General features: G+C 51.8%; 1 protein-coding gene across 2 annotated transcripts; it reads left to right on the top strand.

The window, feature by feature from the left end:
- Positions 1 to 231: 231 nt before the first annotated feature.
- Ncf4 (neutrophil cytosolic factor 4) lies at positions 232 to 25857 on the top strand. 2 transcript variants are annotated; one of them, XM_087899031.1, is made up of 11 exons: positions 232 to 247; positions 367 to 502; positions 13090 to 13174; positions 13812 to 13965; positions 16475 to 16545; positions 18430 to 18557; positions 19197 to 19254; positions 19840 to 19938; positions 23810 to 23940; positions 24194 to 24259; positions 25469 to 25857. In XM_087899031.1, the coding sequence occupies exons 2-11, from the start codon at positions 471 to 473 to the stop codon at positions 25662 to 25664; spliced, it is 1020 nt and encodes a 339-aa protein (XP_087755157.1). In that variant the 5' UTR covers positions 232 to 247; positions 367 to 470; the 3' UTR covers positions 25665 to 25857. The 2 variants fall into 2 exon arrangements, with proteins under 2 accessions (XP_087755157.1, XP_087755156.1); XM_087899030.1 differs by lacking the exons at positions 232 to 247; positions 367 to 502 and adding an exon at positions 7853 to 8015.

Genomic DNA, 25857 nt, shown 5'->3' with positions numbered 1-25857 from the left:
TCCGTGCAGAGTGCGCATGCGTGTTTGGAACCGAAACTGCAGTGACGTCACATGACAAAATTGCCGGAAACACGGGGCTCATTACACACCTGATTTTGAGTTAATTTGTGATCAAATGTGGTTCATAAATTTTTTACTGGGGATATCTGTGTATGTGTGATATTTCCACATTTAATTAGGTGGCCCCCACATTGGGGTAGGGGAGTTACAGGGGGTCACAACCCACAGCTTAAGAAGCTGGGCTCAGGTGGGTGATGCTTACTTCTCTGACAGACACACCCTAGGAAGAGATTACAGTGGTTCTACAGGGACCCACCCAAAGTTGGCTTGCAGTTCTTATTACTGGCTCCTCACCCCTGTGTCCAGCTCCTGTTTCCAGTCTCTCTGTGTGAGCATCTTATCCCTGCACCCTGTGATGTCATCCTCTGTGGTGTGATGCAGCCAGGTGGTACCTCAACAGAGCCAGCATTATGCTGTTTGGATTTTCAGCTCCCCCCAAATGGTAAGTTAAACAGGTATCTTTTCTTCATCAATTCGCCAGCCTCTGGTATTTCATTGTAGTAGGGAAACAAGAAGCTAACTCAACTGGGAAATATTATTTTAGATGGGTGGCCATGAGTTCTCTTGCTGCACCTAGCATTTCTGAGTAAAGGAGGTGGGAGAGAGTGAGTTGTAAGGGACAGCATTCTCTGCCACATAAGTCAAGAGGTGCAATTTGTAAACGCTCAGATTATGCTGAGGTCAGCAACAGATAAGAAATCCCTGCTTCCTCCTCAAATATTTGTAGAGCCCTCAGTTATATGAGGGTCCAGCCAAATGCCCTTTATAGACAAGCAAATCAGAGAATAGGAGGTGGGGTTAGAGCTGAGAGGAGACAGTTTTATCACCAACCTGGAGCTCTGATCCTTGAGACACTTGTTCCCTGTCCCTGCGGAGCAGGGACCCAAATAGAGCCAGTGAGACCTGGTGCCTTGGGAGCAGCCATCTCTGAGAAGTACAACCTGGAGCCAGTTTCAAATTGGGGATCTGTGAGAGGTCAGTGCCAGCAGGTGAGAGCATCATGGGCCAGATGCCAGCCTGTCTTTCTCAGCCCTCATCTTTCCCAGACTCTCTCTGAAACAGCAAGGCTACCTGTCACTCCCCTGTGGCAGGCATTGCACTGGAAATGGGATAAGAGAAACTAGATTGTAAACATGGATTTCCTAGTCTCTCCCTATCGGTGCATGTATGAAAGGATGCATGTGGCATGCATGTATATGTTTATAACCCGTGCATGAGAGCATGTGTGTATGCGTAGATAAGCACATGTGAACATACGCATTCATTCATGCACGCAAGGTTGATCTGTGTACCTTAACAGTGTTTGGAGATGCTTGGCAACATTGTACTGGATTTGTTTCTATCTACTCTTAATCTACTTCAGAGTGGAGGTTAACTGAATGCTTGTGTAGCAAACAAGAGCAAATGAATGGGTAGATGGATGGATGGATGGGTGGGTAGGTGGATGAATGGGTAGGTGGATGGATGGAAGGATGGATGGGTGGGTGGATGGATGGGTGGGTGGGTGGATGGATAGATAGATGGGTGGGTGGATGGACGGATGGATAGGTGGATGGATGGATGGGTGAATGAGGGCCATTATGACACAGTAACAGCATGAACTTTGGAGTAAGCCACAGAAGAGCTCCACACAACATTCTGCCGCTCACCAAGGCACTTTAGTTTCCTAATCTCATAGTGCCTCAGTTTTCTCATCTCCAGAACAGGTATGAGAACGTTACCCATACCATGCACACAAAGTCACTTCATTCCTAGTTGGCCCACGGCATTGTCCTAAGGGCTGCCGCACAGCTCCTCCCCACCATTCGTGGACTGTGTGCCAACACAAACACTTAACAGTGTACTCTGGCTGCTTTTGTATTTATGGTCAGTGGAGGGGGACTACATAGCAAACCCTGGTCCCAAACAAACAACAATCCAGCTAATTCAGCATCCTCAGTCCAGGAGCTCAGACCTTAACTTAGGAGTCTCCAGACTCTAGGTGGTGCTGCAGAGAGGAAGCCTGATGACTGAGTCATAGCGCCCCCTGGTGTTCATGTCCTTCAAAATTTAATAAATGGGAAGCTCTTCTCCCAAGTGAGAGTGGAGGGGGTGAGGAATTAAATTTCAGTGTGATAAATTGTATCATAGAAAGGAGCAAGACAAATGGGAGATAGACTTGCGGGGGAGAGAGAGAAGGGAAGGGTCAAGTCATACTAAGGAAATTATCATGGGTAGCGTTAACATCTATAATTCCCTCACCGCCTATTTGATGTTGGACTAAGCATTCATTTCCTTGGTTAACACAGGGTCGCAAGGTATGGTTAGAGCCATGCACACAGTAGGTGCTCTATACAGAAGTATAGATGGTTCCTATACTTCTTTCAATTTTTTTTATTGCATTTGTATTTATTTTGTGGGAGTGCATGGACCAACTACATGCATGTGAGGTCAGATGACAACATTCAGGAATCAGTACTCTCCTTCCATCATGTGCGTCCTGGGAATCAAACTCAGATGAGCAGGCATGGCAGCAAACACCTTTACCCACTGGGCCACCTCACTGGCCCAGATGGCTAACATATGTCTATGAGGCAAATATTATCTCAGTTTGGAAAGCTGGATGCACAGACTCGTGGCCAAGAAGGTGACAGGGCTGGGACATGGGCTGCTTGTGAGTTCACACTGGCTCTGCTTCCGGAGAGGGTGGGGCCCACCTTCAGGGAGTTTGCCTTCTCGATGGTCTCCCGGCAGCCTCCGGGTACTCAGCTCAGCCTGGGACCTGCCCAGGATGGCTATTTATGGCTCAGGGAGGCGTCCAGTGAAGCTCCCCTCATAAATTATGAAGGGAGACACATGTGGGTCAGGACGGGGGAACTCAGGGCATGAGGGAACCCCAGCAATCTCTCTCTCTAATCAGGGAGTTTCCTTCTGTTCCTAAGGCAACAGCTGAGGCAGACAGCAGAACTGTCAGTCTCACGAGGGGTTCTGAGGTCCCCTCAGGTCCTGCTGTTGGTCTCCTAGCCCTGACTGCTGACAGCTCTCTGCCTCATCCCCCTGAATGGGGGCTGTCTGCTGTTTCGTGTGCCCTGTGCCCACACAAGCAGGGCTTGAGCAGTGCTGGGTGTTTTGTGACCTCCACATTCTCTCTCTATTCAGACTCTGGGAACCCCCAGCTGTTTTCTGAGCATGGTTGTTCCCCTCCTGGGGGTATCAGAAACTGTGGGTCATGTGGAGGTGCTCCTTGGCATCTGCTTTTGAGTTTGTGGTGTGTTTTTAATACTTCAGTTTCTTGGTCATGGTTAGTCTTTTGTTTAAATCCTGTACACCCCTAACTTCCTCTGACAATTCACTCCTCCCCCTGGCTTGCTCATCTCAGGTCTCTAATCTGACCACTGGGTTGTTAGTTTTGGGGTGTCTGGACCTGACGGAAAGTAAGAAGTTGAGAATTTTCTTCTGTGAATGAAACGTGCCAGTCTTCATGTGGTCTTTAAGCTTCAAATTAAATGGATTTTTGTTTGTTTGAGACAGAGGTTTGCTATGTAGCCCAGGCTAGCCTCCACCCCAAGATTCCATGTGGCCTTTGCTTGTTTGTTTACTGTCAGGCTGCTGAGGGTGGAGGCCATCAGGATGTCAGGCTGGAGTTGGATTGCTCCAGGTTTTTTTTGTTCGTATGCAGAGCCATGGAGGCTTACATCTCAGGAACTTCAGGAGCCCAGATGCTTACTGTCTCCCTGGAACAGGTGGGATCATGAAATGAAGAGGGCCAGGGAGGAGTGCAGGAAGCGAGGCAGCTCAGGACTGGAGCCCACTGCTGACAGGGTGTCTGGCTTCCAATTACACTGCCTCAGAGCTGCGCACAAAATTAGCAGCAACATTCTCCGTAAAAGGAGCCAGAGAAATAGCTTCATTCAGCAGAACCCCAGGCAGGGGCAGAAGACAGAGGAAGAAAGGGGTCTGGCCTCCCGCACTGTAGACACAAGTTCCAGACTCCTCCTAGGACACTCCTGGTCTCTGCTGCCCAGGTGGCTCCCAGGCTGAGTCAGGAACACAGGATGATCCCTTGTGGGGAGAGAGGGCTGAGGGTGAGAAGGTGAAAACTCAGAAAACCTGGAGAAGGTGGCCTAGAGAGCACAACACACACACACACACACACACACACACACACACACACACACGTGTGCACGCGCACGCACGCAAACACACACAGATGAATAAAAACTTAGTTGGCTGGTTGTGGTAAACCCAGCATGTGGGAGGCCTAGACAGAAGAATGTCAAATTTGAGGAGATCTTGGGCTACATAGTAAGACCTTGTCTCAAAACCAAAAGACAACCAAAAAGAAAATGTCCTGCCTTGTGGGGTGGCTCACACCTGTAATCCTAGCATTACTCCAGGGTGGGGTAAAAGATTACTTCAAAAAAAAAAAGATTACTTCAAATTATAGGCCAGCCTAGGCTGTATGATGCATAATGAGCTCCAATTTAGTCTGGCTTATAGAGTGAGACCCTAACACACACACACACACACACACACACACACACACACACACACACACAGAGCCAAAAAGAAAATAAATGAGAAATGGTTTAGAGAGTGTGTGTTGGCCTGTAGGAGGACAAACTGCCATTGTGTATGTGTGTATGTGTCTGTTTGTCCATCTGTCTGTCTGTTGACATAGGCTACCACCAAGACTCTCTCAGAGAAGAGCATTATCTTCTGTTTGTGAGGCCACCACTCTCCACATTAGAGGGTCTTTTAGAGGCTCTGAAAGAACCCTAACCCTTGCCCACACAGTTGCACTATCTCTGCACAAACTGGCCTTGGACTTGAGACAGAACTAAGGGAGCCCTGAACTTCAGCCCTCCCCAGGGCTGGGCTTCCAATATTCACTCTTGCTTTATTTGGTGCTGGGACTGAACCCAGGGCTTCACCCAAGCAGGGCAAGGGCTCTCCATCCAAGACCCAAACACATTTTAAGCCAGAGCATGTAGGCTGTGACACAGTCTTTCACTAGTGCTGTGTGGCATTGTCTTGTGGAAGCAGTGTCACCATTTCCTGTTTCCTGACCACCTGTTGACCAACACTCTGTTGCCCCTGGGCCAAGCTTGTACCTCTGTGTTCAGAGATACCCTCCTCTACTGCGTCCCTCCCGGTTCCCCTGAGTCTTTCCTCCTAAAGCCACGATGTCTGAGTCCTGAGTCCTGAGCCAGAGTCCGTGTCTGTCTAGCTCCTCAGGTGTGAATTCTTCTGAAGCCCAAGGCGCCTGCTTTGCAGTTTTGTGTTGCGCTGACTCCAAACTGCTTCCGCAGCACAATTCAGGGCCAGCTTTTCTCTGGATTTCACACCAGTGGGGGCTTCAGGCTTGATGCTCTGACCTAGTACTTTAACTCCCTCCCTCCACCCGTTGCCTGGAAGGGTTCCTCGGCTCCCACAGGCACCCAGGCCAACAGCTGAGAAATCCTTTTCAATGCTTGCTGTGACACCCAGCTCCTCATGGGAGCTCAGGGTGTGGGAGCCAGCCATGATAAGCTGAGTATGGGCAGGTCACCCAAAGGAAGTTCTTTACTTCCAACTATTACCACATGCCAGAGTAGAACTCAGCCATCAATAAATTTAATAAGAGGCCTGAGTCTCAGTAGTTTACCCTGATCCAGGGTAGCAGGAAGAATCACAGCTGAGATTACCCAACCTCCACCCAAGAGCAGACCATTCAAAGGAAATGCCTAACATTTCAACCACTGTAGATAGGACCACCTGCCAGAACACACTCACCAGGACACCCCTAGATAAATGTCAGCCAATCAAGGGTCCTAAAACCTCAGAAACCCCTCATCCCCACCTTTACTACTATAAAACCCTCTTCTAATTGAGCTCAGGGCTCTCCATTTATTCCAATACATTGGACATGCAGAGAGACCAAGTTTTGCAAACTTGATTAAAATAAAGGCTCTTTGCTTTTACATATGGGACTCGGTCACCTTGTTGGCTTTTGCAGGGACTTTGCAGCTTTGGGCATATCAAGGGTCTACTTCCTGCCAGCAGCAGGACCTGTGGCCTGCACCTGGTCTCCAGCCAGTCACTGGAGACTCCTCTCGAATAGCACATGTGCGCGTTGCTCCCAAGGTCTGGTGATCAAGTCTCTAGCTCCAGTCATGGGTGTAATTCCTACCCCATCTTAGAACCTGAAGATCGCCTTGCCGTGTCTTGAACAGGACTCTTATAAGTATGCTTTAAAGACCAGCATTTTTCTGTGCTTGGAGTAGGATGGGCCTTCCGCTTGTCACCTTGATCTATCTCTGCAGCACAAATACCTTGACAAACACGCAGCCACTGGTGGCATGCCCCTCTTCCCCTTTTCTGTCCCTTCCAACCTCACTTCCATCTCCCCAGGAGCCCATGCCCTGCAGGGCCATGTGAAGGGAAGTTCTTACTGGACAGGTTCTATCCTGAGATGCTGGATTCATCCACTCTGGGCTGAGTCAGGATCAGAAGGTCCCTTGGGGTAGCAGAATGGAGAGGGGCATTTCAAAGTAAGGGGCTGGGCTGCCAGTAGTTCTGTATTCTTGGAGTCAGAACCTGAGGGGTCTGAGATTGGTTCCAACCCAGCCCTACTTAAGGTGAGACATGTGGATGGCTCCAGACTCCCCAGCAGGGGCCCTGTCCCAAGTGCCATCTCCAAGTTGGGGAGATATGATACTGGTTCAGGCAGGAGGGGTACAGGATTCAGGCTCACGTATTTAGTGATGGCCAGGGACACCGTAGCAGACTGCTCTCTCTTTTTGTACACTCCAGCAAGTGAAACTATCAGGGGACAGGGAGTTAGGAGGGATGGACATCCTGCGGGGCAAGGGCTCTCCATCTCCATCCCAGCTCTCCATCCCAATTTTAAGCCAGGACACATAGGCTGGGTTGCAGGATCCATCCTCATTGCAGGCTTCTTCCCTGAGAGCTCCCTGCAGAGCCCAAGGTCCCTGTACATTAGAGGAAACTGTGCTCACATAGTCTGGGAGTATGCAGGATGGCACTGGCCTGGAAGAAGCTGCCTGGCTCACAAATACACAGGGAATACAGCTGGGAGGGGCTTGCTGCAGGAAACACCCTAAGAGTGAAAAAGGAGGCGTGGTCTGGACTGGACGCGCCTGTCACTCAAAGGACAACTTCCCAGCTGAGACCTACAGGAGGCCAGAAGGGAGTATGGGAAATGAGGAGGCAGTAAGGTTAGAGAGAGCTGGGGGAGATGAGGCAACTTGCCGGCCCTTGGGGATTCTGAGGCCAACTGAGGATTGGGGCTCTTCTGAGAGCAGAACGGGGAGGTGGAGGCAGTTTGTAAGGAGAGCTTCCGAGTGCTTGGCAGCTCTGGCAGAGCTGAACGTGGGATCTCAAAGCCCCGAGCACCAGGATGAGATCAAGATGGGGCATAAGTCAACCTTCACACCCTTGAATAATGGAAGAAGGGGAAGCAGGAGAGCTTCCCGCCAGGAGTTGTGTCTCCACCAGACCTTAGGGATGGCACGTCTTGGAAGCCTGGGCAAGGGGCTCAAGACATGAAAATGAACAATGAGTTTCCAGGGTCGCAGGGCTCCCTAATGGACTAACAGAGCTGAAAGTGCTTCGCTGGTGGGTGGGGCTTAGCACCAGAGGCAGGCACTGAGGAAGTCCCCGAAGCCCAGAACCCAAGAGTAGCAGTTCCTCAACTGCTATGCAGCCAGGAAGTGGGTGAGAAGAAGTGTGGGGCCAGGCAGCTCAGAGCCTGAAGGAGGTACTTCAGGGAGTGTCCAGAGAAGCTGGGGAGGGAGGGACCTCCTCAAAGACGGCTTGGGGAGACTCCCCCAAGCCCCGGGTGGCTCCCAGACACAGACAGGAGGAAGTGAGAGGTGAACTCAGTTCTGGGCCTGGCTGGGTAAGGCCCTGGCCCACCTGCCCTCGTGACTACCCACAGCCATGGCCCTGGCCCAGCAGCTGCGATCGGAGAGGTGAGAGTTGCCCACATCCCCTCCCAGACTTCCTCACTGATCCCAGCAGGTCTGGGTGGGCGGTGGGGGTGGTAAGAGGCTGTCCCTCCGGTCTCCTGGTGTCAGTGCATCAGACCCAGGCTCCTGCACTTGGCTTTGTCGTCTGCACTGAGAATTCTAAGGCTCAGAGTGGGGAGTGGCTTAGATGGGGCCAATGGCCCACAGGATGAGTGGGCGGCAGAGTCCTGAGAGCACAGGTGTCCTGGGGACTAGGCTTGCGTTCCTGGATCCACACTGCAGTCAGAGGTGGCTTCCCATCTGCTGTCCAGACAGAATCAACCCGTGTTTCCTGTCTTTATTCAGGGCTAGGTTTAAAGAGCCCTGGCTCTGTTAAAGAACTCCACTTAATTTTCTGCACAGCCCTTTGATATCTAACAGTATTGCGGGGGGGGGGGGCGGGGGGGGCTTTACTAGTCACTATTTCTATCTCTCCTGTGCCTGCCCAAGGTGTTTTTGGTCTTTTGGAGCACAGCTGCATCCCTGGGAGGCAGAACAGCGCTGGTACCCATACTAGATGCTCAGTAAATCCGCTAGAGCTCAAGAATGACCTAGATCTATCTTCGGCAAAGCGGACATTGTACAGATAGGAACAGTGAGGCCTGGTGTCCCCCAAGCTCGGCCACCTCTTTCAGCCAGCCCTTGCTCGGTGTCTCTTCTGGAGCTCAGGTCTGTGCTGCCGTCTGCATGCGAGAACCCAAATGGCAGAGCTTAGAGTCTGTCCCCTGGATCAAACAGAAACAAGCACTAGGGAGCACGTCTCCATGTGAACCACTTGAGAGACCCCAGAGCCGGGTCTGACTGGTGAGACCCAGGTGGGAGCAAAGGGTGCATGAGAGCTGGCAAAAATGATGGGACTTCTGCAGGTCAAAGGTCAGAAGAGGCTTGCCTGTGTGGCAGCAGGAGTTAGTGCTGGGGCGGGGATCACAATGAGCCTCCATAGCTACCAAGGGGTGCTGGATGTGACATGATTCTAGTCCCCCTGATCCCACGTTCTCCTAGAAGACTGACAGACACGCAAACTTGATTATTCTAGGAACTGCGGCTGCTTGAGGCTTGGGTCCCTTCCTGTTTCTTGGGGTGCAGATGACGCCTGTGATGACCAGTAGGGTTGTGTGTCTCCTCTGCCCTCAGAGGGGCAGCTCCCCTTCTCTGCCCCTCATGGAGTCGTGGGCCCAGGTCCTAGGGTCACCAGATCGAGCATCTCCAGCGCCCTCTTTAGTACCAGACCAGCAAAGATAGGGAAGAGGAGACAGTACATACAACAGTCCTTTCTAGAAACTTGTGGACACGTGTCCAAAGCTAAACAGGGTCACTTCAAGGGCAGCTGGGGAATTTAGTTCCGATAGCCACATGCCAGATCCCACTGTGGATGAGATACCATGAACCTGAAGTTCTCGGTATTCTTGCGGATTGGGTCCCCAAGCTGACCACCACTTCTAGCTCCCTTGTGCATGGAGCCCGGGGTTGACCATGAATGGGGCCCGAGGAGACAGCTGCTCAGGAGGTGTAGTGGGTTCCCTACCCCCACACCACTGCCTCTTGCCAACCCAGCAAGCTAGCAGCCCGCTCGCTCTGCCTCTACCAGCGTGCCAGCTAGTCATGGGCAGAGGTAACTGCTGAGAGCCGACTAGGTACCTGGTACCATTCTGGGCACTTAGGGAGGCAGTGTGCCAGTATCCCTGCCCTGGTGGGATTGTAAGGATCCTGCTTGTCACAGAGGGATCTCCTGATCCGTATGACATAAGTACTAGGTTGTCTCCAATGCCAGAGGGATGGGAGGAGTCAGAGGATGGGGAGAGGCCCACAAGGTCTCTTCTGGTCCAGCTCACAGTGCTGGTCCCAGGCCCTATCTGGCCCCACTATGTCTTCTGACACCAGCGCTCCCTCAAACACTTCTGGGTTCTTTTACCTGACAGAAAAGTTGAGGTTTTTCCATTAGGCATCACAATCCCTTGTGTAGGACTTGAATGTGTCCGGCCTCCTCTGTCCTTGTTCTGCCTCATGTCCTTGTGTTCCGGTCATGGATACCTTCCTGAGGTTCCTTGAAATTGTCCGCTTTCATGTCCCCAGACTTTTACACTCACTGCCTGCCCGGCCTGAAAGGCCTTCCCTGCTGCCATCTCCAGCTCCTCTGTGAGTCCCTGTTCATGGCTGTAGGGAACTTTGCTTCCCCCTGACAGCCCTACCCAGGACAAGCTGTCCTCTGCCATGCTCCTGCCTCCTTGAAGGACTGGTAAGGGTCACCTCTCCTGCAGAAAGGTCTTAGTAGCGGCGAAGCAGGAGGCTTACTTATTGGGTATTCAAATTTCCCCACTCCACGGAGCTCTGGGGCACAAGAGAGCAAGGTCCTTGTGTGTTAGGTAGTGCCTGTTCTATGGTGCAGGAGCAGAATATGGGAACAGGCCAAGTGCTCCGGTTCATCCAAGATCTCTCAGCTGCCTTGCCTCAAATCCTCACCTGGGCAAGCTCCTTAACCTCTCCAGCTTTCTAGTTCTGTGCTTCAGGTACCTAGATCCTGGGTGCTCCCGGCACTCCCAGGTGTCACTGTTACCCAACCTTCCAGAATGGCCCATGGCCGTGTCTTCCTTTCCAGTTCCTTCCTAGTCCAGCCCATCCTTGGTGCCCAGGAAATTACTACTGAGTGTAATATTGTACTAAGCCCTGGGGGAAGTAGACGAGGCCACTCTTGGGCCATGTTGAAAGTGAGTAGGAAGGTCCCCAGTAGCCACAGAGGTGCCCCAGCCTGGAAGACCACCCCCGCTGGCCTGCTGACTCCCTGAGTCACTGCCTGGTGACTTCTGTGTCTTAATGCACCATCCTGGGACACACCAGGTCCCAGGAGACAGGTGAACAACGTGGACTGGGATGAGAGTGTGCAGGCTCCTCGACCCCTCCTGCTGTGAGACATCGTATGGGACATGTCCCATTTGTCTCTCGGGCTCAGACAGGAGAACCCAGTTGCTTCTCCTCCTCCAACCATTCTCACCCTCCCTCTTCCCCATCCATCTTCCTCTTCCCTTCCCTATCTCATTCTCCTTGCCCTTCTCTTCCTTCTCCCTGTCTTAATCTCCTCCTCTTCCTCCTCAAGGGCCTCCCTCTGCAGTCCAGGCTCATCCCCTTCCCTCCACCTCCGAATTTCTGAGATCACAGATACGTGCCGTGCTGCCAATGACTGGCTACATCTGTTTCCTTCTTCTTGGTCTGAGCATAAGTGGCTAGCCGGGTGACATTGGCTGTGCTGCATTTGGTGGCCTGTTTTCTCTTTCTGATTGCCCTTCCCAACCCTCTTCCATTCCCTGGCAGCTCTTCTCCGAAGGGCCTTACGTCTAAGTCTAACCTCAGCCATAAGCCATAGGCTGGTGGCTCTCACCTTAGACAGGCCATGTGGACCCCACCAGGCCAGCCCTCACACCTGCACACCAGTTTCCTATTGGATGTCTGCCCAGAGGCCTCTCACAACAATTAACCCGGTCTGAACTGAGTCGCCAAGCCCCGCCTCTCCCTGTGCCATTCAGAAGCAGGCAGCATTCTTGTCACGCCCCTTTCTTTCAGTCCAGCTGTGCCACCATACCTTGGTCAAAGGTCCTTTTGGAAACTCATTAGGCTGCAGGGCAAAGAGGAACTGGTCTTGACTTGAACTGTTCTTTCTTCCTTCGCAGAAGTCCATAGGAAGGCTGTCTAACTCTGTAGCGCAGGGAGCTCCACACCGCCACCCTGGATTCTTTCTTTGTGCATTGTGTTTTTGTCTCATGGGCACACTGTGGTTGCTACAGATCCAGGTGTTCCCCCACCCCATCCCATTTCACTGACCGAGCTAGTCACCTGGTTGCTTTGGGCCTCAAGGGCAGATGGGAACAGGATTGCTGTTTGGGTCAGGCCAATCATGACATACTGCCTCTCCAAGCTGGGCACCCTCAGAGCCGAGCATGGCTGGCACTTGATTGGCCAGGAGAGAACAGGGACACACAAAATGCTAATAGCATCTTCTGGGGTCTTATCTTTTGTGTGTCTTGTCCCATATGACTCCTCACTCTTGGGGCATCCTGTGACTTTGTCTCATTCAGTCTCTGCCCCTCCTTTTCTATCCACGTAACTGACTGCCCTTGGTGAACTCCTGAAACCAGGCTTTACTGAAGCCCACCCCGTTCCCTGCTCCCAAGACCCTCAGTAACTTACCCACCTCAGGGCCCACCAGGCTCTTCCTTGGGGCTCAGAACCTGAGTGTAGGCTTTTTCCACTGCCTAGAACCTCCCTAGTTTCCAGGGAATTCCAGTTAACCCACTTAGATCTGGCTCAGGTGCCGTTTTTTTCTTTGCTTAGATATAATCAACTGTTCTCTTGACTGGGGATAAGTGGGGTTCTCCATCAGTCAACCTCATGTTACCATAACAACACACCAGATCAATATATGGAGTACAAAGTCTTATTTGGGTCCATAGTTCTATAGATCCCAGTCAAAAGTGGGACAGTCCCTTTGCCTTGGGCCTCTGGCGATGGTAGCAAATTGGAGCAAGGGTACAAGGCAAAGGGAACTGCTTGCATCTGGAATCAGATGCAAGGAGAGGGGCTAGAGATGAACATGGTCCCTTGGTCCTCCTCAAAGCAAGCCCTGGGAACCCAAGGACCTTCCATGAGGTTCCACCTTCCTAGAGATCCGCAGCACTTACCTGTGGACACCCTGGGGACTAAGTCTTTAACTGTGGCCTGTGAGAGACATTCATACACCTTCAGACACCCCAGCACACTCTTCATCCTGTCATGCAGAGCCTAGCTCAAGGCTGCCGCAGAGGGGCCAGGCTCTTTGGTGGGCAATGAAGCTGCTGAGTGGTTGGCTGGGCAAGAAGCTGGCTGTGGCGTCCGACTCCAGATTGTGTCCCTCATGCTCAGAGCTTGACCTGTGTCCTGATGTCTCTGGGTTCCCAGCATCAGTGAGGTGCTGGGCATGGACAGGGTGCAGAATGAGTGTGGGGCTCTACCAGCTTTGCCCAGAACAGACAAAAGTGGTAACTGGTGCCCTCCCTCTGGCCTCCTCCAGTGACTTTGAGCAGCTTCCTGATGACGTGGCCATCTCCGCCAACATCGCTGACATCGAGGAGAAGAGGGGCTTCACCAGCCACTTTGTAAGAGCCAGCCCTCTAACCTCTGCCCTCCTTTGCCCTCTAACCTCTGACCCTCCACCTTTTGTCTCCTGTCTCAGTAGGACCGCTTTTTTCTTTGAAACACCTGGCAATTCTCTGTGACACCCTGACTATCAACTTGGTTTTTCTAGACAGGTTGATTGTCAACACATGCTGAATAGAATGTAGGGGTGCTTCTGAACACATCCAAGCACATGGAACACTCCCAATGAAGCTTACCCCATCTAATACAGTGCAGGGCTTGAGAAAGCCTGTTCTCTCTCTGTGACCTCTAACCTCATCCTGTGCCTGATAGCTTTTGCCCTGACCTCCCGGGTTCTGTGCCTGTCTCTGGGTCCTCCCTACTTCACTGCCCTGTGCCTAGCTCTGGGCTCTCTTGTCCTCCCTTGTATCCCAGTCCCTCTACCTTCTGGTCCTCTGACCTCCCCAGCCGGTCCATCTCCCAGCCCCTCTCCAGGGACTCTCTACCTTCTAGACACCTCCATCTCCCAGCTCACTCAACTCATAACCCCCCCCCCCAGCCTCCCAGACCCTCCCCCAACTCCCTACCCATCTACAACATCCACAACTGCCCCGCCCCCCACCTCTTCCCCCCACCCACACACTCTCTCCTCCTCAGGTTTTTGTCATTGAAGTGAAGACGAAAGGGGGATCCAAGTACCTCATCTACCGCCGCTATCGTCAGTTCTATGCCCTGCAGAGCAAGCTGGAGGAGCGGTTTGGGCCAGAGAGCAAGAGCAGCCCATTTACCTGCAGCCTGCCCACGCTGCCAGGTAGGCCGTACTCCGCCCTGATGCCTCCGAGCTAACCCTGGTCCCCGCTTCACCTTCCAGCTCTGCAGAATGTCATTTCAAATCCTTTTACAAGTTACTCACTTGGCCAGTGGTCCTCCTGTAGCCCCAGGCTGGATGTGTCTCCCAGCAGCCCCCTCTCTGCCACCTCTGTATATGTGTTCCCCCAACACTGCCAACTCTCTCTCTTCCAAGTACCTTCACTATTAGAGCTTCTGCTTCATCATCTTTGGCTTCTGGTGGCCAGGACAGCCAGCTTGTCACAGTCGTCCACCTGCTGGGAGCCTGGGTTGGGAGCGCTCAGCACCAGGGTTCTGGTCTTTCCTGTCTCTCTCAGTCACCCACGAGGTGAGCTCTCTAGCTGAATGGTTTCAGCCTCTACAGATCCAATGGCTCCTTCCCTGTCCTTTGAGGAAGCAGGGTACCACATAGTTCTGAGTACAAATAGTCTCCAGCCCCACCCCTGACCTCTCGGGCCTCCTCACATACCTCACCTCATTCCAAATCTCCAGTGCCTGCCTGAGCCTGCCAAGCAACTCCTTAGAGGCAGTCTCTGTCCTATCCCTTACCCCTTTACTAAGCCTCAGAGGCCTGCCCCTCTTCCCTTTTTCCAACCCGCCTCCCATGTGTGCACTGCCCACTACTCTAGAAAGAACCTTATTCTCTTCATCCATCTCCAACAAGGACACAGGGCTGAGAGGCAAGAGCCCTCCCATCCCGGTCCCTCCCTCTCCCACTTGTAAGTGGTGAGGAGGGGCCTCTACCATTCCAACTAACACCTCTCTCCTCCCCACATACTTTCTGTTTCTTTGACACACTGCCCCCTCCTATGCATCTGCATAGGCTCCCTCCCCCCACCAGCTGCTGAGTTATTAGGAAGCCTCCCTATGGGGAACATCTCTTCTGGGCCTCCTGTCCCAGGTCTCTAACAGATCCTGCTTTCCTTCCTTTTGCAGTGACTCTTCTCCTGCAGGCGCAGGGTCTCACCCTTGTGTCTGCTCTGGTTTCGGCTCCTCCCACCCCACCAACACTTACCTCAGGAGGAGTCCTGTGGTTCCTGTCTGATGTCCTGTCCGGAAGCTGCTGAGGGTCCCCTTTGTGCTTCCTCCATTAGACCTCCTTCATCTGAAGTTCCCCTCCTGCCTTTATGATTCCTGTTTACCCTTGTGTACACTATGTTCTCCCAACCACCCTAGGAGCAGGGCACCCTCCCCAACATCCTGGTCCCGTCTTGTCTTCTCAGACTGGACATCCACTCTGGCAAGCCAGCTGGGGCCTGAGACTTTGCCACTTTCTAGTTCATGGCTCCTGTCTAGCCCCAACCTTTATATACTTCCTTTCTGGCACCACAGGCACCCAGCCTGCCTGTCCTGTGGCACAGGGGTTGGACAGGATTGCCTTCTGGGGCGGCCCTCTGGGTGGCAACTCCCCCAAGTGCCTGCCTAAGGGCTCTTGGAGGACACTTATCACTTGGTAGGATATCACCTGCTTCCTCTTTCCCAGAACACCCCTCCTTGCATTTGGTACTTGGCTCATTCGTCCACCCAGGAGATACTTTGTCCTCTGCAGTGTCAGTATGTGTAGTGGGGTATGGGGCCATGGTTTCTAATTATGGCAGCCCACTGAAAGGGACCTTAGGGCTCTGGGAACCCCTACTTGGTGAGGTGCTTGAAAACTCATGTGGTGACCTAAACATTATCCAAGTCTGAGGATGGGAGACCACAGTGAACAGGACAGGCAGAGATCCCATGCTCCAAGCTAAGGCTTGTGAGTGTGTGTGAATACATACATGTGCATCTGCTAAAGAATATTTTATGTGTGTGCTCATACATTTGTATGTAAAAATATATTGCATCTGTGTGCGTAAGTGTGTAAATGTGCATGAGCATGTGCACATAGACCTTACGTTAGTATTTGCATATATGTATATGTGTGCACACATGTGCATGTGGGTATGTTGTGTATGTTTATATTCATGCATGTATGTATGTATTCACACGTTCCTGAATGCAATATATGTCTATGGTATGTGCACATATTATTGTGTATGTAAATTCATGTGGGTACATTTGAGTGCACGTGCGCTCATGTAAATATATAGGTGTGTTCATGTGCGTGAGTGTGAATGCATGTGTCTATGTGAGGGTATGTATATGTAGTTTGTGTACGTTTGAGCTTTGCATGGGTGTGTACAGTGTGTACTTTGTGCTGAATGTGTATGTGTGTACATCAACACATGTGGAGAGGGTGTATGCATGTACACACCTTTGTGTGGGGGAATAGGTATGACATAGAGAATTTCCTCTCTCTTCTAGCAATGATGTGATTAGAAGATGAATTTAGAGAGTGTCATAGTGATGCCCTGGTTCCATGGCAAAGGCAGGAAGAGCTTTAAACTGGGGAGAGGGATGCTGGGCAGTTATCTGCTGGAGGGGCAGTTGAAGGGCAGGCACCGTGTGGTCCAGGCTCTGGGAAGCTTTTCTCTCCTCAGCCAAAGTCTACATGGGTGTGAAGCAGGAGATTGCTGAGGCCCGGATCCCTGCCCTGAACGCCTACATGAAGGTATGTACCTACTGCCATGTCCTCTTGGTGCTTGATCCAGAATGGAACACTGGGGGCTAGATAGATCCTTGGGGTATGGATTTGAGAACTGGGCTTTCCTTGAGGCTCCCATGGCCCTATCTTCAATCCTGAGAAGCCTGACTGGAAAGAGAAGCAGGGTATGTTCTCAGGGATCCAGGAGCTGGGTCACAAGGAGTCACACTTGACAAATCCTTGAGTGTTCCAAGCTCTGGAACACAGTGTCTGTCCCCCAGGGCACCTGCTGCCCAGTGGGGACAGTGGGAGCAAAACCCCCAAACCACACAGAGGTGTCTCACGCCTGCACCATGGGCCAGAACAGCAGAACACATCCCCTCCCACAGGCCAGAGAAGGGCACCTTTGAGCTCATACCTCTTCACCTGTGTGCAGCTGCATTTGGCTACACTCACTGTCCTCGGCTGGGTGTTCTGTGTTCCCACTATGCACACTGTCAGCTTTCTATGCCATGGAGACACAGAAGAAACGGTGTCAGAGGCAGAGGGCAGGGTGGCCAGGAAGGGACACCCTCCCATTTGTGACTGTACAGGGAAGGACCGGTGCTCCTGGCAAGGCAGTGAGCATCCAAGCCATGGCTTGTAGGAAAGCTTTCCTTGGTGTCCAGAGGTGACTTTCTAGAGACAGTGATTAGGGGGACTGGCTTTGTCAGGAACGTATCCTATAATAACCCAGGAGCTAGAATCAGAGAGAAAAATGATCTACCCAACGCTACACAGCTTAGTAACTGGGACACCCAGAGCCACTGAGATGCTTGTGTAGGGTCTCCCTGTGGCCCAGGCTGGCCTCAAACTTGCTATGTAACTGGGAATGACCTCTATTTGGAAAGCTCTTGATTTGGAGACTTATGTTGGGATGGGTGCCTTGGAGTGAGTGAGACATCCTCACCCTCCTTCAAGAGGCCCTGACTTTCTCTTTGTGAAATGGAGGGGCCCTCTGCTCTCACTGGGTGAAGCTGGAGTCTGTGGAGAAAATGAGGAGGAGGTGTTTTTAGAGCTGTGAATCTGCTTCTAGACTGTGGTCCTGAGAGATTTTCCACAGGACTCTGGGTTTCTCTGGAACGGTAGCTCCCCCAAACTGGCCTCAGCTCTGCAGGGTACCCGAGCCCCATGGGGCTAGATGAGTAGCCATGTCAGGCTCCCCTGCCCCATGCCTTCATAGCTTAGCCACAGTGTGTGTGCACAGGGTGGAAAGAGGCGTGGGCATCAACCTACAGGTCCCCGGTCCCAATCACTTCCAAATCTGACCCCCACCCCGACCCGGGCCTAGCACTGACCTTTATGACTTAGTAAGTAGACTGCTTGCCTAGCATTCGAGAAGTCTTGGGTTTGATCCCCTGTACCAAATAAAGTGAGTGTGGTGGCCCACACATATGATCCCAACACTTAGGAGGCGTGATCAGAAGTTCCAGGTCATTCCCAGTTGCATAGCAAGTTTGAGACCAGCCTGGGCCACAGGGAGACCCTACTCAAGCACCACCAGTGGCTCTGGGTGCCCCAGCTCTGTTACTAAGCTGTGTGGCCTTGGGTAGATCATTTCCCTCTCTGATCCTAGCTTCCAGGTTATTAGGGGATAAGTTCCTGGCAAACACAGTCCTCTTAATCACTGTCTCTGGAGACCTTTAGATGATTCCAAATGAACTATCAAGCCGGCACCGCTCTCCTGCCCATCCTGGGCCAGAAGCAGGCTTGGAAATTGTCTCCTCCAGCTTCTGAGGGCTAGTAACTCATTTTTATTACCAGCTGAGAATGCGTTAGCAGAGATGGGTAGATGGGGCTGGCATTGTGACAGGACTGCCTAGATCTTTCTGTCGACTTTCTGCCCACCCTGTCCTGCCCCTCTCCACACAGAACCTCCTGAGCCTGCCGGTCTGCGTGCTGATGGACCCCGACGTCAGGATCTTCTTTTATCAGTCTGCCTATGATGCAGAGCAGGTGCCTCAGGCGCTCCGCAGGCTCCGACCGCGCACGCGCAAAATGTAGGCTGCTATCACCGCACCACCTCTGAGCCAGCAAACTGAGTCCCGTCTCTAGCCCCCAGGGGTCGCTGCTGCTCCTTGTTTCTAAGGGTCCCAAGCTCTCTCCCCTCCACCCTGTCCCTCACAGAAAAAATAACCGGGCACCACAATAGGGGAAGGGCTTTGGTTTCTGAACCAGCCACTTCTTTGAGGAGCCAAGGAAAATTTGGCAGGGTTCCTGAGCCCTGACCTGCCCCAAATTCTCTTTCGCCCCAGTCACCTCCCTGTGCATCTAGGAAGGCATGGTCTGAATTCCAGCCACGCAGGCACCTCCCCCGCAGCCTCAGTTTCCTTGGCTGAAATGGAATAGTAACATAGTGAGAGAGGTCGGCTCTAAGAGCCAAGCTGAGGACAGGTGGAGAGTTAAAGGCTTGGAGGAGCCACGACCTCCTCTCCAACCCTTCTCCAAGCTCTGTCTCCTGGGCTTCTGTAGGAGAACAACCTCACCTGAGGCAGCAGTGGGAATACAGGAGGAGGGGCTGGCTATGGGAGCAGATGTGACTGGTGGCTGTGCATCTTTCTTTCCCAGCCTCTCCAACCCAGGAGCTGGGCCCTGGGGGGATCCACAAGACTGACTGACAGCCCCTTTTCTTTCCATAGCAAGGGTGTGTCTCCACAAGGCGCCCGCATGGACCGCATGGAAGCGCCGAAAGCAGAGGTATCCACAGGCTAGACCTCATCCAAGGCATTTGTGGGGTCTGCCTGCTGTGTGCCACTGTGCATTTGCATGGTGCTGGGTACCCGGAAAGAAGGAGGGGCCACAGTCTCAGTCTGGGATGCTGAACATCCCTGTCTAGCTGAGGGCAGGGAAGTGCCCAGCACGCTGAAGCAGGGGACTAGGTGGCCATTCATCAGTTCATCCCAGAGAGCTTGCTGGGATTCTTGGGTCAGCCATGCCTACGCACCGAGGCCTCAGACAAGGCCTTGTCCTCTGGATGCACATAGCTCCAGAAACACACGCAAGGCATTTCAAAGTCCATGTGGGCAGTGCAGTCAGACAAGCCTGACTCAGAGTTTGGACCCTCCCCCTGTATGTGAACCCTACCAGCTCTGAAAGGACCACCTGCTTGGTAGCTGGGGAGACGGGGGCTCCAATCTGTGATCCTCCATGAACAGAGGGCTGTATCAGCATCTTTTCAAACCCTCAGTTTCCATACCTGTAAAATGGACGCCAAAGTTGTTGTAGGTCTTCAAGGGCTCAACCAGTATCTTCTCCCTCTCAGCATGGTGTCCTTCTCTCCAGGCCCTGTTTGACTTTACTGGGAACAGCAAACTGGAGCTAAGTTTCAAAGCTGGAGACGTGATCTTCCTTCTCAGCAGAATCAACAAAGACTGGCTGGAGGTGAGATGGAGATGAGGCCAGAGTCCGTAAGATGAACTGAAGCTAGAGGAGAGATGGTGGTGACGTCAGAGAGTAAAGAGATGAGGTGGTGAAAGAGAGGGTGAAAGTGAAGTGAGAGTGGAGAACAGGTGGAGAGGAGACTGAAGGGGGTGGAGGTGACGGCGGAGAGAGATGGATGTGAAGTTAGATGTGAGGATGGGGTGAGGATAGAGGTGAGGATGGGGTGAGGATGGAGGTGAGGATGGAGGTGAGGATGGAGATGAAGATGGGTGAGGATGGGGTGAGGATGGAGGTGAGGATGGGGTGAGGATGGAGATGAAGATGGGTGAGGATGGGGTGAGGATGGAGTGAGGATGGAGGTGAGGATGGAGGTGAGGATGGGTGAGAATGGGGTGAGGATGGAGTGAGGATGGAGGTGAGGGTAAGGGATGAGGCAAAGGCAGAGGTGAGGATGGAAGAAGGGTGGGGTGGGGTAGTTTGGGTGTGGTGCACAGGTAACACCATGGAGAATATCTTGGGAAGCCCAGGGGTGGAAGTCTCTGAAGCAGTCCCTGAGGTCCCTGAGGTTCGGGTGACCGTGAGTCACAGGTGTCATAGAGCCACATGTGTCGATGAAGCAGAACATTCCCCATAGCGTGTGTTGAAGTCAGAGGACAGCTTTCAGGAGTTGGTGCTCTCCTTCCACCAGAAGCAATCCCAGAGGTGGAATTTAGGTGGACCGGCTTAGCTGCCAGCCTCTTTACTCCACAAGCCATTTTGTAGCTACCCTATTTTAGTTTCTTGATCACTAATAGGGCGTCTTGGCACTCTTGGTTTTGGGGGACTGGTAACTCCTGGGGGAGGGTGGGCTATTCGATACAGTGCAGGGCATTCAGCAGCTTCACGTTCTTCCTGCTAGGTGCTGGCAGTGGTCACAACCACCACAGAGGTCTCTCCATGTTTGCTTTGGGGGTCAGAGTTTCCCCCATTGAGAGATGTGGGGGATCATATATGACAATGTTACTTCCCTAGCCAGTAGCAAGAATGGCTGTAAATAAGAGTGGGTGACCTTGGGGCTGGAGAGTTGGCTCAGCAGTCAAGAGCATTGACTACTCTTCCAGAAAACCGGGGTTCAATTCCCAGCACCCACAAGACAGCTCACAATTGTCTGTAATTCCAGTTCCAGCGGTCCTGGCACCCTCACACAGACATCAATGCACATAAAAATAAATCTTAAAAAAAAAAAAAGAGTGGGCATCCATGCCTGAGGCAGCTTAACGGGGAGCACTTGCCCAGTGTGCAAGGTCCTGGGTCCCACCCACCGTACTGCCAAACAACAACAGAACGGAGTATTTTACTAGTGTGTCTGGACTGTTCGCTGTTTTTAGCTGGCCTCTTGTACCTCAGGAGGTTGCTCAACCCATGGTTTCCTTTCCTGTAAATGACGAAAGCACTGTTTCCTCATCAGTTCCTGGCAGGGATAAGGGAGAGGCGGATGTCGTCCTGGCTCGCCCCCAGAGAGTCTGGATGCCTTGTTCCCAGTGCAAGTGAGGGTACTAGGACGACTTGAGTGAGACCCTGAAGCTGGGACCCCCAGGTGTTACTTTGCTCTACACTGATAGGAAGTAGCTGACCTGGACCTGGCTTTCTCCTTCAGATAATATTGTTGCTAGTGGACACTCTGCCCCTCGGTGTTGGAAGGAGGCTCTGGGACGGGCTGAAGCAGGGTCCCTGGTATCCTGGGGCTGGAGAGGAGGGAGTGTGGCAGGTGTAGGGACTGGGCTGTTTGAGCTCTGCTTCTTCATGCTCTGGGTCTCAGAAGCCTGCAGCGCCTTTGTCCACCCTAGCTACTGCTGTGTTGACCCTGTTGTAAGAGGGACTATAGACCTGGTCCAGTTTTCTGGAAAGTCTTACTGGCTGGATCGCGATCACCATCAGATCTCAGGCTGCAGGAATAGGAACCTCAGTTCATAGCTCTGTGTGATGGCATGGAGAGGATGTGAGCTCAGGCAGCAAAGAGGATCTGAGCTCAATCCCTAGGACCCACATTAAAAGGCTTATCATCCAGCTCTGGGAAGGCAGAGGCAGGTGGATCTCTGGGGCTTGCTGGCCGGTCAGACCAGCCATGGCTGTGTTCTAGTTAGCTCTCCACTGCTGTGATAAACACCATGACCAAAGGCAACTTGGGGAGGACATTCCAAGTCACACTCTATCCCTGAGTGAAGTCAGGACAGGAAGCTGGAGGCAAGAGAGGATGCAGAGGCCATGGAGGGGTGCTGTGTACTGGCTTGCTCCCCATGGCTTGTTCCCCCTGCTTTCTTACACAACACAGGACCACCTACCCAGGGATGGCTCCACAGAAGAGTCCCAGATCTGTGAAAGACTGTTTCAAAAAGAGAAAAAATATAGTTAGAGCCTGAGAAATGGAATCTGAAGTTATCTTCTAGCCTATATATGTACACACATGTGCATATATATGCAATACTCATATACGCACATGCATATGTACATATGCATACATGCACACATTCATATAAATACACATATGCATGCACATGCACACAGTACATGTGCATGCACATACTATAGAAATATACATATACATGCATATGCATGCATGCACATATACACACACTCATATAATACATATACATGCATATGTACACAATACATATGAATGCACATACTATAGATATACGCATACACATATACACACACTCATAAATACACATATGCATGCACATGTACACACATGCATATCATGCACACTCATTTAAACACACATATGCATGCATATGCACACATGAATATACTCATTTAAATACACATATACATGAATATGCATGTACACACACTCATATGCACATGCATATATACATGAATATGCATGAATGTACACATGCACACACCTATAAATACACATGCACACAAACATCTACACAGAAAAGAATGCATCTTTTGTCTCATGGTCATGAAGGTTAAGAGATATGAGCGACACAGAGACAGGGTAGGGGTCCTGGTCCTGCCCTTAGGGGACAGACCCAAGCTTCTGGGAGACACTCAGGGAGTGAGAAGGAGCAGGAAGCACTTCCAAGCTTCTCTGTACCCCCACATTCTTCCCCTTTCCTAATTTCCTCCTTTACATGTGTGGCTATCTGCCAGAGAGCATGCGTGTTCACATTCTGTGCTCTCAGGAGTGTTATATTAAGGAATAGTGTTTATGTAACTCCAGAGCCCAGAGCTTGGACATAATGGTGTTCAAAATCTTAGCTGAAGGAAAGAATGAGGAAGGGAGGGAGGGACAGAGAAGAGGAAGAAGGGAGGGGGAGAGAGGCAGGGGTGTACAACTTTCCAGATAAATTCAGAGCTTTCTCTATAACTGAAGTGCTATCTTCAGGGGTGGGCAGCTTGGTGATTCTCCTCACTTTTTTTCCCTCTGAATTAGTCAGCTTTGGTCACGATAACAAAACACTCAAGGCAACTAGCTTATGAAGAGAAAAGGTTTGCGATGACTCACTATCCGGGAGTTTCCATTTCTTTACCAAGTGACCCTGTGCCGAGGCTACTCATCATGACAGAAGCGTGTGAGAGTGCAAACCCCTGGCATTACGGTCAGGAGGAAAGACAAATCAAATAAATAAGCAGTTAAATAAAGAGCAGAAAGAGGAAAGGACCAGGCCTCCACTACCCCGTTAAGGGAACCCTCTCCCTAGTGACGGAAGGCACTTCCTCTAGGACTTGTTCTCCAAGCTCCCACAACCCCCAGCAGAGCCACCCTGAGGACCAAGTCTTTGACACGTGGGCTTTGGGGAACAATCTAGGGACCTTGTTTTTATAGAGTGTGGGGCCCTAGATTTCTCTTCCAGATGAGGCAGCTCCTTTTCCCCCACAGGGTACAGCCCAGGGAGCCACCGGCATCTTCCCAGGCTCCTTCGTGAAGATCCTCAAGGACTTCCCTGAGGAGGACGACACCACTAACTGGCTGCGCTGCTACTACTATGAGGACACAATCAAAACCATCAAGTTGGTGTCCCTGCTGGGAGAACAGGACAGCTCGCCTTCCTTGCCACCCCCATCACCCCACTCTCTCCCAGTCAACGCTCTGGTGTTGTGTGTCCCCACCCCACCCCCGCCCGTCCAGCTGATGTGGCTCCCATTGCCTCTCAGATACACCCCAGCAGTATAACAAGCTATAGCAATTGTTTGTTCCTGGCCCCCAAGCGTGCTCCCTGCCACACACACCCTCATGCTTTCTCTCTTCTACTGTCTACCTTAGGGACATCGCAGTGGAGGAAGACCTCAACAGCACCCCTTTGTTCAAAGACCTGCTGGCACTCATGAGGTGAGAGGCTGGGTGGGAAAGAAGGAAGAGAGCCTGGGGAGGAGAATGGGGTTGGGGGGAGGCTACCACCTGTGCCAGCTCCAGCCCCTGCAGCCCCCACCTCCAGCCCCTGCAGCCCCGCCTCCAGCCCCTGCAGCCCCTGCAGCCCCTGCAGTCCACGGTGCCTTTAGAGAAGAGTTGAGCAGGCTGCAGAGCACCAAGGACTCAGCTGAGGTCATAGTGTGTGACTGCAGATCTGCTGATAGAACGCATGTCTCTAGCTGAAAGCCTTGAAGTTAGGCACAGCCTCCCGCTGGGGAAATCACCAGCACCCCGTGGTCCAGGCCATTGCTGGACTGTTATTTTGTAGAGCCATCAAGCGCTGCCCCATCTCTTACGATAAAAGCAATGCAGCTTGTAATGAGAATGTAGTGTCTGTAACCATATTTCACTCCTCTTGTTTTCTGCTGGGTGCTCAGATCCCTTCAGTACATGCACACACACGTACCCCCACACACATATACACATAAACACACAAAAAAGCCACACACAAACACACAAAACCGTATACACACCTACCACATATAACAAACAAGCCCAAACACACAGTACATACAGACATACACAAACATACACAGATGCACAATATACACAGCACAAACACAGACTCGAAACAGTCATACAAAAACACAAGTAAGCATAAATATACATCGATACCTGTAACACAAACATATGCACACACAAATACCCAAAGCAAGCATACACAGACACACAAACAGACGAACACACACACACAATGTCCCCCTGGATGTTGCTGCTGTCCACGATATTGTCCTTGACGAATACACCGTCTCATTATTTTCTGGGGATAATTTTCAAGAACTGTCATCACAAGATAGCAGTTCTGCAAGATGATTAGACATGTCTGTTAGGTCAAATGGTACATGGGAAGTCAGTTTAGATCTTGTTCCCACGACCCCCGTGGAAGCATGGCTATCTTCCTGCAGCTCAGCTAGTTCCCACAGGCCGCCCTGGGCTGCCTTGCCATATGCAAGCTGCTTCAGGCTGCACCACTAATGATTACAAAGCTCCCTTTTTCTTTGATACCTCAGTTTCTCCATCTTAAGAATGGGAGGATGGTTCCTTGGATGAGCTAGTACCACACTCTGTAAACCCAAGACCCTAAGTTCTCCCCGAGAGCCTCAGACTAATCCTGGTGTGTTCCCCCAGGCGTGAGTTCCAGAGAGAGGACATCGCCCTCAATTACCAGGATGCCGAAGGGGATCTGGTTCGGCTGTTGTCAGATGAGGATGTGGGACTCATGGTGAAACAGGCCCAAGGCCTCCCCTCCCAGAAGCGCCTCTTCACCTGGAAGCTACACGTCACCCAGAAGGACAACTACAGTGTCTACAACACGGTGCCCTGAGTCACTGGGGTCCCTGTGGCAAGAAGGGGGAGCTTAGCAAAAGGCCTACACTCTCTAAGAACACGAGGACCTTCAGGGAGGCTGGCATGAGATGCAAGCCTCCAGGCTAGAGGCTGGTGTGCCTCTGGACCAGGATTCTACTAACTTTTGACACCTCTGAATTAAATAAACCCTTTTGTCTCTACGGACCAGA

The sequence above is a fragment of the Myodes glareolus genome, chromosome 19 (assembly GCF_982192425.1).
Source record: "Myodes glareolus chromosome 19, mMyoGla1.1, whole genome shotgun sequence".
Classification (NCBI taxonomy): domain Eukaryota; kingdom Metazoa; phylum Chordata; class Mammalia; order Rodentia; family Cricetidae; genus Myodes; species Myodes glareolus.
Note: the sequence above shows the minus strand (reverse complement) of the source record. Positions and strands in the feature narration are given on the sequence as shown.

Bases quoted from the DNA above. Each gene is read 5' to 3' on its own strand.
- Ncf4 (XM_087899031.1), top strand. From the start codon at position 471: ATGCTGTTTGGATTTTCAGCTCCCCCCAAATG. The intron at 503-13,089 runs GTAAGTTAAACA...GGCCTCCTCCAG, and splicing joins TTTTCAGCTCCCCCCAAATG to TGACTTTGAGCAGCTTCCTG. The intron at 13,966-16,474 runs GTAGGCCGTACT...TTCTCTCCTCAG, and splicing joins CAGCCTGCCCACGCTGCCAG to CCAAAGTCTACATGGGTGTG.